This window comes from Acipenser ruthenus, chromosome 16 (genome assembly GCF_902713425.1).
Source record: "Acipenser ruthenus chromosome 16, fAciRut3.2 maternal haplotype, whole genome shotgun sequence".
NCBI lineage: Eukaryota > Metazoa > Chordata > Actinopteri > Acipenseriformes > Acipenseridae > Acipenser > Acipenser ruthenus.
Genome location: NC_081204.1, coordinates 30,432,597 through 30,447,139, shown reverse-complemented (window position 1 = coordinate 30,447,139; position 14,543 = coordinate 30,432,597). Strand labels below are relative to the sequence as shown.

Genomic DNA, 14,543 nt, shown 5'->3' with positions numbered 1-14,543 from the left:
ACCTCAATGTTAAGAGTTGAAATGTTCATCTCAATTAATTGTCATTTTTGTAAAAAACATACAGTACACATTTCTTCATAGCACGAGCAAAAATAAATAACATCATAATAATAATAAATCCAGTTTGTTTTATTCCTTTATACATAAACGGACACATGTTCTTAGAAAACGCCTTTAAATTGAGAAAACAATGCAAGCCTAGTCCTTAAAGAATGCATGGAAAAAAAAATAAAATTCAACACTTTTTGGGTGAAAAAACTAAACCATTTACAACCTTACATTTTTGGAGACTATCTTCATTCCAGGTTCATAACTCACGTGTAGATCACCATGCAGCAGCAAAGTAAAGAAGTGAACACCTCCTATTTTGCCATTTCTGGCACGTCAAACAGGACAATGCCTGTCTGCACACGGCTTGTGAAACATCTGCAATAATGTAACATCTGCTGTAATGTGTAATAAAACCAGCCCTAGAGGAATGTCTTTATCAAGTGTGTAACATCATAGGTACAAAACCTGCTGACATAATGAGAACAGCCTGATAAGATAGCTAGCAGAACGCTAGTCCCCAATTATTTTGTATATAGACTGAGCTACAGGAGGATGTTCATATGTGCATTTTGGATGTAGTGGTTGGCAGCTTTCTTAATAAAGTAATTTTTGAAGTTACCCAATTTCTTTCATGTTAAAAGGCTACTTATTTCTGCTAACTAATGCACAGAATAGGAAGGGGGAGAAAAGGTAAGAAAAGTAAGTGGTGAGGTATGAACTGAGTGTTTAAACTCCTTGCAGGGAGATAAGACCACTTCAGTGCAAGACTCTTTAGTGATGACAGGTTCCAGTTGATGTAATCTACTGTGTAGCTGTGGCCAGAAGTTTTGCAGCACCCTATAGAATCAACTGACTGCCTCATACAGTCGAGTGAAACCTGCTGAATAATGATACGTTAACATATTGAATTACATACCGCTTTGTAGTTCTCCCACATACTTAACGAAAAAAGCTGACAAATGGCATTTTTAAATGGAACATGAAATACTGTACTAGTATTATGGCTTCCGGTAGACTTTTTGCGATATTATTTTGTAGTTTCTTTGACTACATGATGTTAAATAAAAGATCTAAATGATGTCGTCACTGCTGCACACCTTTTAAATAACTGAATTTTCACTTAAAGGAAAGCAATATTTTCTTCCCTCTGAGTTCATCAGTAACCTTCTACCATGTCTTGAGATGCTGTGTTATTACAAAGTATATGCAAACAAAATGACATACTGCTGTGATATTTATAAACACACTTTTTTGCTTATTGTAATATCCAGTTATGGAGTCCAGGGTTTAAAACAATCAAGAAACAAAATAAGCACATGGGCTCTTCCACATGATAACACATGGCAGCAATGTACGTGCTGAAGCCAGCAAGTTGAGTGACATTGTAATATAACCAAATCAAAACTTTTGACATTGTACCTTTTAACTCATGAGCTTAAGCACTTTCAAATTAAAACACTGGATTGCATGCCTTAAACTAATGAGTAAGGAAAATAATGAGTCGGGGTGACACCCAATTCCTCGCTCAAAACTCGTGAGAAATTTTTGAAAGGGTACAGGTCGACCCGAGGTGACCCGCTTACTTTCGCGGGATTCCGAGGAGAACCGATCTGCCCCGCTAAAACCCTAAAAAAAAAAAAACTAGTTAAACACCGGATTGCGCCAAGACGTTTCCAAACTAACGTTATATTTGCTATCTTAGTTCAACGGCAGTGCGGGCACAATCCTCCACCAAACCTCTTTCTTGAGATGGAGCGGATCAACATGAATCACAGTTCTGGCACTTTTCAGTACTGTTATAACAGAAAGCACATTTGAAATGTAAGGTTAATGGACTTCACTGTCTTGAAACTGCTACATCGGTAAAAGCCCCTCATACAGTGGTTTATTATTATGATGATGTTTAACACAATGGTATTGTCAAAGGTCTTTTTTAAGGCTGTTTGTAGACCAGTAAGTGACGTGCTGTCCATGAGGTCCTGTTAAAAGCCGTCATCATGGCTTGCTACCTGGAGATGTCCACATGGTGGCTGGAGAGGAGGAAAGTCTTCTTATTCGTATACCTGGTTAGGGAACTCCTCAACGACAGGCAAATGCATACTGTACCTATTATATTGCTTGTAAAACGTCCAATAAAAGTTACTTTTCACATTGTAAAGCCCTCCTATCAATAGGTTCAGAAATAACCCTGATCCTTAAAGGCATGCTAACCAAGTCTTTTAAACCCCATCTTCTTGGCACTGGCTCCTCTTCCTGTCTTTAATGATCATTTGGGTACCTGGAATCTATAGTAGTGGATTTAAAATATCTACTTTTTTTTTTTAAAGCAAAGAACCAAAAGATCTTCAGCGCACAGCAATGAAAATGGAAGGCTTTGGTTATCATTCCTTAAAACCACTTAAACACAAGCAGCTCAGGCAAGGCTGCTGACAGGTTTCGCTGTCGTGAGCGGTGAGATCATTGGAGAAGCCTCCACAGTACTGTACAGTAGCGTGCACGGTGCTCCGGTCTATAAAGTTCCGAAATTAAATTCCTGTAGAAAAAAATCACAGTGTCTTCTTTGCAGGGATGATGATGGCAGAACCCTTCCCCTGTTACATTAAAGTTCCTGCCAGTGTCTCCAGCAATGCGTGAGGAGGTCTGGAGCCTGTCCTCAGGGGCTGTAGGGGGGCGGCTTCTCATCTGGAGAGAAGTAGGGCGGGAAGTAACGCGGAGGGGCGGGGGACGCCCACATGTAGCTGGAGCCCGACTGGGAATCATCTGAAAGGCCTGACGGAGTGGCTGCTGGGAAGATGATGGAATTCTGGGAATAGAGGGACACAGTTAATGGGTGGGGGTGTCTTGCTCTTACCAGTGGAGGTTTGATCCGAGCCGTGGCTGCGGGAGAGTGCTGTACCTGCAGGTCGTAGGCAGTGTACGGGGGTAGGTGTGGGGCGCTGTAGCTGCTGTAGGGGGTCACCTGCTGTTGGGGTTCACAGGTCATCGGGGCGGGCAGTGTCTCCGGCTCACAGGAGGCGAGAGGAGGGCCCTGTAAAAACACACACTCACAAAACTGAACATCACTCTCTCTTCGTTCTCTTTACACGTTCCTCACAACAGAAAGGACACTTATATATTTAGGATATTTAACAGTACATCTTCCTGCTGATTCACGATTCTTTTAGTTTAAAAATAAATCATTTCAAGCCTTTCAAATGTTCTGCCTCTTGCTTATAACACTGTAGTAAGGGTGTCATTTTCAAAACTACAAATCTGCTTTTAATTTGCATCTCATCTTCAGTTAACGTTCTCTTTGAGCCTGTTAAGTGGTTCTGTGTAATTATCCATACAATGTCACTCGCCTTTTAAAATTTAAGAACATGCTTCCTGTACTTGGCAGAAGTTGAAAATAATATGGAGCCCCCCCCACCTGTGAGCGACAGGCATTGTGAGAGGATGCAAGAATACAAGCTGAAATAGCTAAAGAACTAAATTACCATATCTTTAAATCCTCCAAGCACCGCAGCTGTGACGATCCCGAGAAACAGGGCCACGATATTCAGTATCGTTACAAACCACAGCAAGTGGTAAAGATGGATCACGTCCTGGCAGCTCTGAACGTCCACATACTCGTGGTATCCTGCCCCCAGTTCACTGCGAGATCTGTAGAGAGATGGACAACAGGCTGCCATTGGACAGTGGAGTGTAACGCTTAGAGAAGGAGAAGGCGTTTATGTACCAATGATGACTTTAGAGCTGAGATGGGCTTGAAACTGGGAAATAAAGCTATGTATGAATAGAAGTGACGGGGATTTAAACCTGGGGAAAGCACAGGGCAAACATACTTGCCACAGATGTAGAGGTCACAACAGTAGCACGTGTTGGATTTGACTTTGAGGCTGCAGGAGGCTCGTGACGACATTTGACAAGGCACCTAAAGAGGGAAGAGAGCAAGGCAACGGAGCATGTGTGAAGTCTTCTTTACTGCTTAAAATATCTACTTCAAAAGACTCATGCACGCTCACAATGCTGGTTGCAGGTCATTTACCAACACACCAAGACCTAAGAGATGTCAAGCAACTACTGGGTTCTCTTCTTTAACGTCCCTCTGCTACACCGCTTCACCTCCATGCCCACTGTGTACTAATGAAAGCGTTCTCCAAATCGCTGCAGAAACATCAGTCGCTGGAAACTTACGTCTTTTTCTTCAACAGATGAGTAGTAATGGCATCGTCCTGCATACAGGGGTCTTAGATCCTGGAGGTTACAAAATAAACACAAGAAATGTACACATATTTATATTCTGGAGGTACTGTAGGCTTTGTGCATTAGTCTTCAGGAATGCTTGATCTACCCAAAGCATTCCAAAGAGCTTGTCCTTGTCCAGAGAGGCCAGCCCGTTTCCTATCTGCTAGGCAAAGCCCTGGCAGCATTACAGGCTCTTCATTCCGTTTGGTTTGTACATACTTACAATGTGCCTCGCCGCAAACACTCCATCTACAATTGCACAACAGAAAGAGGCCACCACCCCGAAGCTGATGAACACAATGGAGGCTACCAGCTGTAGGGACAAGCACACAAACAGGACACGTCATTCACAGGGAAACGTCGGGCTTTTTAAATATCAAACTAGCAAAACACAAGTTGTTTTCTGAGAGTTTTCTAACACTGGCCACAGTTCTGCAAGTTTGTTTTTCAATCTGTTGATTTGAAAGGCAGTGTAGGGATGGAAATAAGACTCTCACTGCATAGCAGTTTGATTCATGCGCCGAGTTTAATAAGACACACCTGAGCTTGTTAACTATATCAAGCTCATAGTAAAACCTAAAATGGGTGAAACTGCTATGCAGTAGGAGTCTTATTTACATCCCTGCCCGTTTAGTCAACACAGTGCATTACACACATCTACCACTAGATGTCACACTTGCTCTGACAATGAAGCATGAGCTCTGCCTTGCCCCTTGATGCTTGAATTTCACTCCATTCCCGGTTAGCCTCTACTGGGGTGAGACAAACAGAACAACACACAGCCTCGTTCTAAACCGGGCTGAGACACACAGCAGTGTAACATAACTCACTCCGAAGACATTCAGCAGTACGAAAAACAAGACAAGCACAAGCATGTCAACGTGTGCTGTTTCTGAGGATCACAGGGCACGTCCCATACATACCCTCATAGATTTACTTACATTCCACACTAGGAAATAGTCTCATATCACTCACGTTCTATACTATCCCTTAGAAACGTTTCCCATAGGAAAAGCAAAGTGTAATCAAGCACAGTGGAAGCATGGTACAGCACAGGTCAGCACTGTAAAGCCCAGAGAGGCATGGTACAGCATGTTACGAAACATGGCGAACAATGGTAAACTAGGGGAAGCATGGGAAAAAACACTGTGCAAATGTACCAGGAGATAGTATTATGAGTAACATTAAAAAAACCATTCTGTACATTGAAATCAACAAGAAACGGATGAGCACAGATCAGATGTAAGTGGACTGCGAGTAATGAATCCACTCTCATATCCGGGCCTTGCTATTTTTATAATACTCTTTTTTTTATTTATTTATTTTTAACCACAGGGGAGCGTCATGCTCACATTAAAGTGATTTATTAGTAATAAATAAATCCTTGCAGACTGGCTGCCCATCTCTTAGGCTTCTTGAATCTCAATATATCATTGTTGTGTCCAAGGAGGATTGCAGTAAAGTACAGGCTTTGCCTCTTTCTATATTTCCGGGCTGACACCCCCCCCCCCCAGTATTAATAATGCTTGTTTGCTTGGCTGAAACCTCATTTCTGTTAACATCTTAATCACACCTTGTGGCTTTTACTCAAATTTACTGCTGTGTCAACTCCTGGAGTGTGCCCTCGTCAAATAGATTACAACATCTCTTTTTATTTAAAAAAGCTTGGCGACTTGCCAATGTAATATATTAGTCTCTTGCGTTGGCTGTTTGTAAAACCCTGATTGCTGCCACTTGCTTTTAACATCCAGTAAAACCTGTTTAAATGAACTAAGTGGGGCTCTTTCTTGCAAGAACAGGTTTTATTCCGCCCAATAAACCAGCAGCTGACCATGTTAGTTCAGGTTTACATAGAGACAGAAAAAGCCTGAGCGGTCTGGGGATCAGTCGTTGCTCGGACACGCTGGTTCCCTTCAAGAGCAATCTGTACCTTTCAGTAAATACATGCAGGGAGCATTCCATTGCACCACACCCACCCTCTGCTGCAAACCTGCAGCCAGCAGAGCAGCAAGCCTGCACGTCTCACTGAAAACAATACCCTGCCAGGGAGCCGGGAGGGACAATCAATCACGTTCTAGCAATCAGACTTAGGGAGTCTTTTCAGAAGCATGGACTAGTTATTAAAGCCTGGAAGATAATCCTGTAAGCAAAACAACGCAGATCCCTACAGGTACACACGTAACTGGATAACCTGCAAGTAAGAAATGAATGTGACATATACTTTAATGCTTTCTTGCATGGCGATTTAAAAAACCTCTCTTCTAGTCTTTATATGAGGACCTGCGGCTCATGTGAGGCTAGAAGATAGTGAGGAAGCTCCCCCTATATACAGTAAAGCAATGAAAAAATATATTTATTATCCAAAAGCACTTCATGTTTTTTCAGATATTTCATTCATGAAAGGATTCACACACATATAACACGGATCTGCTCGAATGCCTCAGTATTGATGGCTTGAGCTCCTGCTCTTTGTGTTTCCTGCAGTCCCATTCATTCCAGACTCCATCCTCACATTCCCAGCAGCCACGCCATCCTCCTCCAGTTTCACCTTTCTATTTCGGGTACGTCTTGCAGCACAACTCAACGTTTCTAGTCGCCCCGTATCAAGCATTGAACTACAGTTAACTCCGTCCTTCTTAAAGCACCGGCAATCACTCCCTGCTGCTCAGTATTTACCACAAATAATCAGGCAGTGGTAAATACTGAGCAGCAGAACGGATCTGTAAAATCAGAAAACCAGGCAGGACGTACCATCTGCCTTTTGTTTTCAATCAAGTGGGATCCGATTATTCCAATAAAGGATCCGAAGCCAAGCTGTAAGAAAACAAGAAACAACAAGAAGCATTTAAAAGGGTACTTGCAGGCAGTGACCTGTCGCATACTGTATGACAGCAGTATCACTGGCCATGTAAATACAGAGCAAGAATATTATTGAAAGGAGTCATGCACTACTACTGTCCTTTATTTTAAGTTTTAAAGCTACAGGAATAAAAAAAACTGGCTTACTGCTCATCTTATAGCGGGAGTGAAGTTTAACAAGCTCTGCCATTGGTAAACCAAAAATACCATCCCACCAATGGTAGCCTCATACTACTGTAGTAGATCTTGGATAAATCCCTTTCCCTGCAGTCTTTCTACAGGTTATTTGTTTGTTTGGCTCTCCAGCCTGTCTAGACAGTGTCTGAGTTTGTTAACAATGAACACTTTTGAGATTGCACTACTTCACAGGGTCGGTTGCCCCTGTGCTACAGTAAATAGAACTGGAGGGAACAAAGTGTCCTGCCTGAGCTCAGCACTCAGCACAGAAGGGCGTGCCATATTTAGAAGTGATCTACAGCGTCGGAGCTCAGATGCAGTTTCTGAACCGAATGTTTAGATGTTTCTCCTGCGCCGCGGCTGCCTCTCATTGACAAGCTTAATCGTGACAGACAGTGCACTGGAGTTTCCAAAGGTCCTAATATAGCGGCCGTGCTTTCGTCATTTAAAAAATAAAAACAGGGATTTATATGGTGGCCCCTCGTTTTTATTTTTTTGCTATCTGACGTAGAAATATTGAAAACAGTGAATTAGTAAAGGGTCCTTCTACTGTACCATGTAACACAAATTACTGTCAACATGATCCATCTGTGAATTCACTGAAAGAGCGAACGCTGGCATTGTGAAATACAGGGGGCGCTGCAGAGCTCCATCCTGCACCTACGTTAAGGCCCCATTTGTGATCTGTATCCTTGATCGCAGTAACAACTCTCCGCACAGAGGCTCTCCTCCTCCACCCTGCCTCAGCTTTATTTAGGGTTCACTTGGGGCTTCCCTGGATTTCATGGAGGAGACGTTGTATTTGCAATCCAGACCCAGAATGCATTGTTGATTTACAGGATTTATGGGTCACTCCCTTGAGGCTTCGGTTATTGTTTAAAAAACAAGAAAAAAGTGCCTTGGTAACATTCATGTCTGAGATGGGAATGCGGATTTGGAATTCAAATCTGACAGGTAAGAAGGAACAGGAGCTTTTACACCTGGAGAATATGTGGTTTTGCTGACTAGAGCTTGAGGCTGCGATACAGTGAGAGCCATGGGAAGAACGCCTGCCAGCTGCAGTGCAACAGAGATAAATCTAGAATATCAAGCAGATACCCACCCCACTCCTATCTGGCTGCTCTGACCTTGAATAGTGGGGTTAAAACGAGCTTGTGTATTACAGCAGCAAATGCAATCTTATTTTAAGCTATAGTTAAATAAGAACAATGAAACGGCGCAGCTAATTGTAACGTGAAATAATTTCCGTCAGATACAATCAACCTTCAGGTGGCTGTATCGTTAGCGGGGTCTACTATATATGACGTGTCACATGGTAGGCTTCCTTGGTGAACAATGAAATGTACACGCACTGGCCCATTTGACAGGAGACAATGAATGTATGGGATCGATCAGGTCAATTCAACTCCAGAGCACTACAATAACAGCGTCACTGATGAAAGGCAGAGCAGGGCAGCCAGCCCACATGAGCGGGGCCTGTGCCCAGCCAGAACACTACATCACTGTCACACAAAGCTGCTATTGATGCAGTGATTAAAGCTTCCTTTGATGAACCACAAGCAGGCCATTCAAAGCTGGCACCATCTCCTTTGAACTTGTCCAGCGGTCCAGCATCGTAGTACACATCCGTGATGAGACAGAACTGCTGCTCCCCTCACAGCTTCAGTCCTTGCAGTACCCCTCCCCCGGAATAACGCTTTCACTGGCTCTGGGTGTGAGGAAATACCACTGCCAGAAGCCACATACCTTCCTATATCCTTCCATTAACAAAAAGGAAGGTTATAACCTCTACTTCAGAACTGCTTGTGAAGGTAACGGGGCAACTGTGAAATATGAAGGACTACTTACAATGACTCCTGGATAGTAGCCTCCCACGGTGACGTTCTGCGTTCTGGTGGTAGCAGCCACGCCTATGATGAGGATCAGCACTGAGATGACGAGCAGAGAGACAGTCACCATGATGGAGTTGCGTTTCTTTCGCTCGTAGAAACCTTTCAAATCAAAACACAAGGAGGCAGACATCTGAGGCACACACTGTCGATTTGTACAGAGGCAACTACAATGATTAGTTTGGGGAAAGCAGGCAGGAGAGTGCGGGTATGAAACACACGCCATAGCACTGTCAATAGGGTGCAGCACCCCCTTGGCAGTAAGTGAAGCACTGACTCGACTGTAATGTGTTGATACAGCACATGCACACTTCTCAGTGTTTACTGTCTTGAATTCCTTCAGGGAAGCTGGTAGCAGCCTGTTCTCCAGAACAGAGTCCTCATTTTTGAGACGGTTCCCTGTATAAAATCAGCATTTCATACCTAGTATTTGAAGTTATCACTGCTACCTGTCAGATCTCAGTTCTGCCCATTGTGATTTAAAGTGACGTGTAACAGCAAGGTGCTTTTATATAGTACAGACAACATGTCAGACAAGGGAGGTATAGAAACAAGTGTGTGCTACATAGCGCAGGTTTCTATTTGATTGCACACCCTGTTCTCTGAGTGGATAGGATTCCACATTCCAATCGATTTTCAATGGAACAGCTCCTATTACAGCAGGGTCTGCTTCTGCCTGGCACTGCTGCACACACTAGAACCTAAAGAACTGACCAATCACCACGTGCTGTTAGAGACATCTCAGCTTTTTCCACCTCTCTTCTGCAGCTCGATTTCAGAGACCTCCTGGTTAGCAGGGAAACAAAACAGGGCTGGCCAGATTCAAAAAGTTCCAGTTTCCTGTATTCATTAACCCTTTCATGCATCGCTGATGTCATTTGGAGACGGATAAAAAACTATATATTTTAGTCTTTACATGGGGGCATACGGAAGACACAGATGCATGACCTCATATGAGGATGCAATTTTTTCCCCCCATGAAATACAATTAAAACCATTTTTATTATGTGTCCAAAACTACTTTCGTTCAGCGATTTCTGATATTTCATGCATGAAAGGGTAAGAGGCTCCATCTGGCATCTAATCGTAATCCTGGCTTGCCAAATAAACACTGGTCAGGCTTGCTTTGAAACACTAAAACGCTATTAAACAGTTCCTATTGCCCGTCCTCCTTCAGCGAACTCCTTTAGATTTCTGCTCTGCAGTGGTAAAAGCATCGTGTTCCTCGTTTGTGTGGCACACACTTCTTCTGTGTGGTTATTGAGGAATGGGCACAGATCTACAGTTACGGCACGCACTGCCTCCCTATACCGACACGTGTTTGTCAGGTGGCCCCCAGGTAATTTCACACGTGAGCTGCAAACCGCAGAAAGGCGCTTGTTCGTTTTTTAATGAAATGTTTATGACTGTGTGCACATCCGAGCTGCATTTTCACTCTTCTGTAGCCCCTTCACCTAATGGCATGATTACACTAAACTCCAACAAAAATTTACACAAGCGATGCCAACTGTAAACTGCAATCCATTTTATAGAGCTTCACGATCACAGCATAATCACAATATTTATTGCTAGCAGCCTTGTGGGGGGTCTTTACACCAGTACAAAAGCAACTACCAGGGAAGAAACAGTAACAAGGCTACTGCCAGGGCTGAAGAAAGAGACTTAGATTATACTGGCATGACGTTTATAAATGTGCATTTCTACAGCAGCAACAAAAACATTTTCCTTAGCAACAGTATAAATCCTACTGCACTGGGAGCCTTGTCATGGGAGGATTTCATAGAAGAAAGGTTCACTGCGATCCCAGCAGATCCATAACAGATATACAGTACACGAGTTCAACGAAGTACTGAAGACACACTCCTCAGCCTCTCTCACTAGCTCTGGAAATTGAATAAACGCTTCCAGGTAGGAGATTTGGTTTTTTTTTAGCCCTGCCGGTGATCTCATTCTCTTGTGTTTCTGTCTCGTGATTTACAGATGAAAGGACAAGCAAGTACAAAACAAAAGGTTAATTATCCATAAATAATGCAGGGATGGAAATAAGACTCCCTTTGCATAGCAGTTTGATCCGTTCCTGGTATTACTGTGAGTTTAAAAGACACACCTGAGCTTGTTATGCTCCCTATAATACCTGGACTGGGTGAAACTGCTATGCAATAGGAGTCTTATTTCCATCCCTGACTAGCAGACTAGCAGCATTGTACATCACTGGAGCTGTGAAAGAACAGGGAGATGGCAGATGGACTAGGCATGAGGGCTGGAATGTCACACTAACTGTGTCAATTCGTTGTGCCCTTAATACTTTAACACCCCCTTTTGTACTCGTGTGATGGTCCCATCTAAATGAATGGTTATATATAACATTATTTAAATGTGCTTGTTTATTAATTTGCTTTACAAATACAGCATATTATCTATTTAATATATGCAATTATGTTAGTGTTCTGGGACCCAGTTAAAGTGCTCATATACTGTTTACAGACTGGGCTGTCTCACTGTCCCGCCCTCGAAGGGGAATCAGAGAAATGAAAGAGGCATCTCACACTGACCCCCAAATATCCAAACCCCGATTATCTGAACACCTCTGTTATCCGGAAGCCCCTTGTTAGCCTGGCTAATTGTGTACTGAGCTTATCTGCCGTGTCGTTGTCATAGAGACAGGGCTAACCTGCCCTCCACCTCTGGGATTTACAGACCAGGGCAGTACTACGTGTGTTACATATTTACAGGTACATGGGGGAGTTTGATCTTTTTAGGTGGTTTCTTGATTGGAACTCATGTAAAAAATGATGTCACTGTCCTAATTCGAGTATCAGAACAATTCGATTATCCGAAACACCCCCTGATCCCAATTAGTTTGGATAACAGAGGTTTTACTGTACCTGAAAAGGGCACTGTACTCTGAGAGGTGAACACGCTCAACAGACAAATAAATATCAGACCCTGGTTAGAGCACCATTCACCCCTGCTAGGGGGGTGTCATTTAAAAGGTCACAATTGAGCAGGTTTTTATTTATTTATTTATTTTGAATGTTCCCAGTGTTCTAGATCCTATGACTGTAGGTCACCTGTAGGCTGTTTCAAAAAGTGCTTCCTGCTACCTTGCCTTCTAAACCTAAATTTCCTCAGCTTTCATTTCTGCCCTCTTGTTCCACTCTGTGATAAACCTGAAGTGCAGTCTTGGGTTAACTTTATCGCTACTATTTATAGACTTCAAATCAAGTCCCCAACTAGTCACACGCCAACACATTTGGCTTGAATTGACGGGGAAACTCCCCCCACCTGAGCCTCCTGTCTAGCCAGACATCACATCCTGCCCACACCGCAACCTGCTGTTTCAGAAACACAAACAGAACCCCTCTTATTGAATGGAAGTGACTGAAGCATAGAAGCCAGCCTGCGTGCACACGAGCCCCAATGCCCTCAGGTCCCTCACAGATCAGTCAGCCACCATAAACCTCCAGTACTAAACTATACCACGGTAAACAACACGGTCCTACACCACCCTGCTGGGAACTCCTGTACACCCAAATAACATCACGTGTTAGAAATACAGAGGATATGGAATCACACACAATTCAATAGCACACTTAGATGAAGGGTCGTTATGTAGGCATGCGTGCAGTGCATTGATTGATTTAATTTATTTTAATGAAAACGCCATTCCCAGCGCAATACACCTACACCACAATACTATGCAATGGTGCTACCTTCTGCACACTGGTTCCGTCCCATTGCATCTGTATTGACCTTGCACTTACCATCAGACTGGGGCACAGTCATTCTGCTAGCTCGCTGGCTCAGTCCGGGATGCATCGTGCCCTTCCTGTGATTTTAATTTGTGGTTTTCTTCGCATTGACGAATTCCTCTAGTATTTTGAAAGACGCGGCCTATGGCTCCCGTCTCATCGGTCAACGGGGGTTTCTTCCTGTCTTTCAGCGATAAAGACAGACAACTCTTCCCAGCGCCAGTCGCTCTCCCCGCTGCTGCAGTCTCATTTTCAACTGCGCTGCTCTCACAGCTGGCCCTCGTCCGGTCTCCAGGAAAGCGGAGCGGCGCGGTATGGAGCAGCTGGGGGAACTGAGCATGCGTCTGTATCTAACAACACATGATAATCCTCCAGCAGCCGTGGAATTATGAATATGAGATGATTACATATCTTGTCTTGCATTTTTGCTGGCTTCATTCTGTTTTTGCGTTGGCTTCATTGACGTAAAATGTCATGGAGCCTTCTTTGTCAAGCACATACACTGTTATTTACGGTACAACTCCACAGATTATACCTGTAATATGCATAACCACGACCAACTATCTTTAACAAAAAATGTAAATAGATGCAAAATTAAATAAAAATTGGTACTGTATTTTTTGTGTTGTTGTATCCTTTCTTTATTTTGAAATACATCTCCTCTTTGAGCTGTTATTTGCTGTTGCGAAACCATTTCAAGTATACTGTATGTGGTTTGAATATTATTTTTAAAGGGGAACACCACCTTAATTTAAAGCATTAACAACACAAAACAATGCAACATGACACTATTATTATTTAACTATATATAAACAAATATTCATACATTTAAAAATATGTTACAATGCTATGAAAATGCGATCATACGCCATAGGATTTTCAATTTACATTACATGTATTTGTAATTTCTCACCGAATGCTGACATTACATTTCTCTGTTGACTTTGGCGCCATCTATCGTTGGATCTGAGACTCGAGTTTTTTTTTCAACAGCACTTTACGGATAGGGAAGGAGACTACGGTAAAATATTCACATGATTAGTTTCAGAATGTAACATTAACTTATGAACTATGGCTATGGAAGTTCATTAGCGCCACAAAGAAAAAAACATGTATTGAGCTGTTACGTTATCACACTTCGGCCTCCGTTACACGGAGGGGGTCTCTTCTTAAATGTGTATTAAATGAAATGTTGTATAAGGATGCGTATCTTTAAAAAGAGCCCTTTAACACATTTTAAAAGCAACCTGTATTGATATTTCTTCTACACGAGTAAAGGGAAAGTGCTTGCTCTGACATGAGATGCTATGTTGACTTGACTTGCACGCTACGTCACCTCTGACCTGCGCATTCCCCAAATTCCATTCTGGGAATTCGAGCTCCAAATTGCACCCGGTTGCCTCGTTTATCCGGCTCCAATCTGCACTACTGGACAATGAAAACATTTGGACTTCACTGACCTTCGTCTTATTTAGCAAACTACTGCATATGAGTTACCTCGTCCCCCTGCTGCTGCGCTCATGTACATTACAATAAGGCAAAGTTCAAGTGACATTCTGTACCATTATAAGAATCCAGAACGTACTAC

General features: G+C 42.9%; 1 protein-coding gene and 1 non-coding gene across 3 annotated transcripts; one reads left to right on the top strand and one right to left on the bottom strand.

Annotated features, from left to right (window-relative positions):
- Nucleotides 1-108: 108 nt before the first annotated feature.
- On the bottom strand, nt 109-13,626 carry LOC117411935 (transmembrane protein 255A-like). Of its 2 annotated transcripts, XM_058989381.1 has the most exons (9): nt 12,968-13,610; nt 9,163-9,305; nt 7,030-7,092; nt 4,502-4,591; nt 4,228-4,287; nt 3,876-3,964; nt 3,528-3,693; nt 2,948-3,079; nt 109-2,854 (listed from the first exon to the last, which is right to left on the bottom strand). In XM_058989381.1, the coding sequence occupies exons 1-9, from the start codon at nt 13,020-13,022 to the stop codon at nt 2,705-2,707; spliced, it is 948 nt and encodes a 315-aa protein (XP_058845364.1). In that variant the 5' UTR covers nt 13,023-13,610; the 3' UTR covers nt 109-2,704. The 2 variants fall into 2 exon arrangements, with proteins under 2 accessions (XP_058845364.1, XP_034759460.2); XM_034903569.2 differs by lacking the exon at nt 7,030-7,092 and having other exon boundaries at nt 12,968-13,626.
- LOC117412707 (U12 minor spliceosomal RNA) lies at nt 1,519-1,668 on the top strand. Its single transcript, XR_004660780.2, has one exon. It is a non-coding gene; the product is annotated as a U12 minor spliceosomal RNA (small nuclear RNA).
- Nucleotides 13,627-14,543: the final 917 nt, after the last annotated feature.

Bases quoted from the DNA above. Each gene is read 5' to 3' on its own strand.
- LOC117411935 (XM_058989381.1), bottom strand. From the start codon at position 13,022: ATGCATCCCGGACTGAGCCAGCGAGCTAGCAGAATGACTGTGCCCCAG. The intron at 4,288-4,501 runs GTAAGTATGTAC...TGTAACCTCCAG, and splicing joins TGTTTGCGGCGAGGCACATT to GATCTAAGACCCCTGTATGC. The intron at 3,080-3,527 runs GTAATTTAGTTC...GTGTTTTTACAG, and splicing joins TTGGAGGATTTAAAGATATG to GGCCCTCCTCTCGCCTCCTG.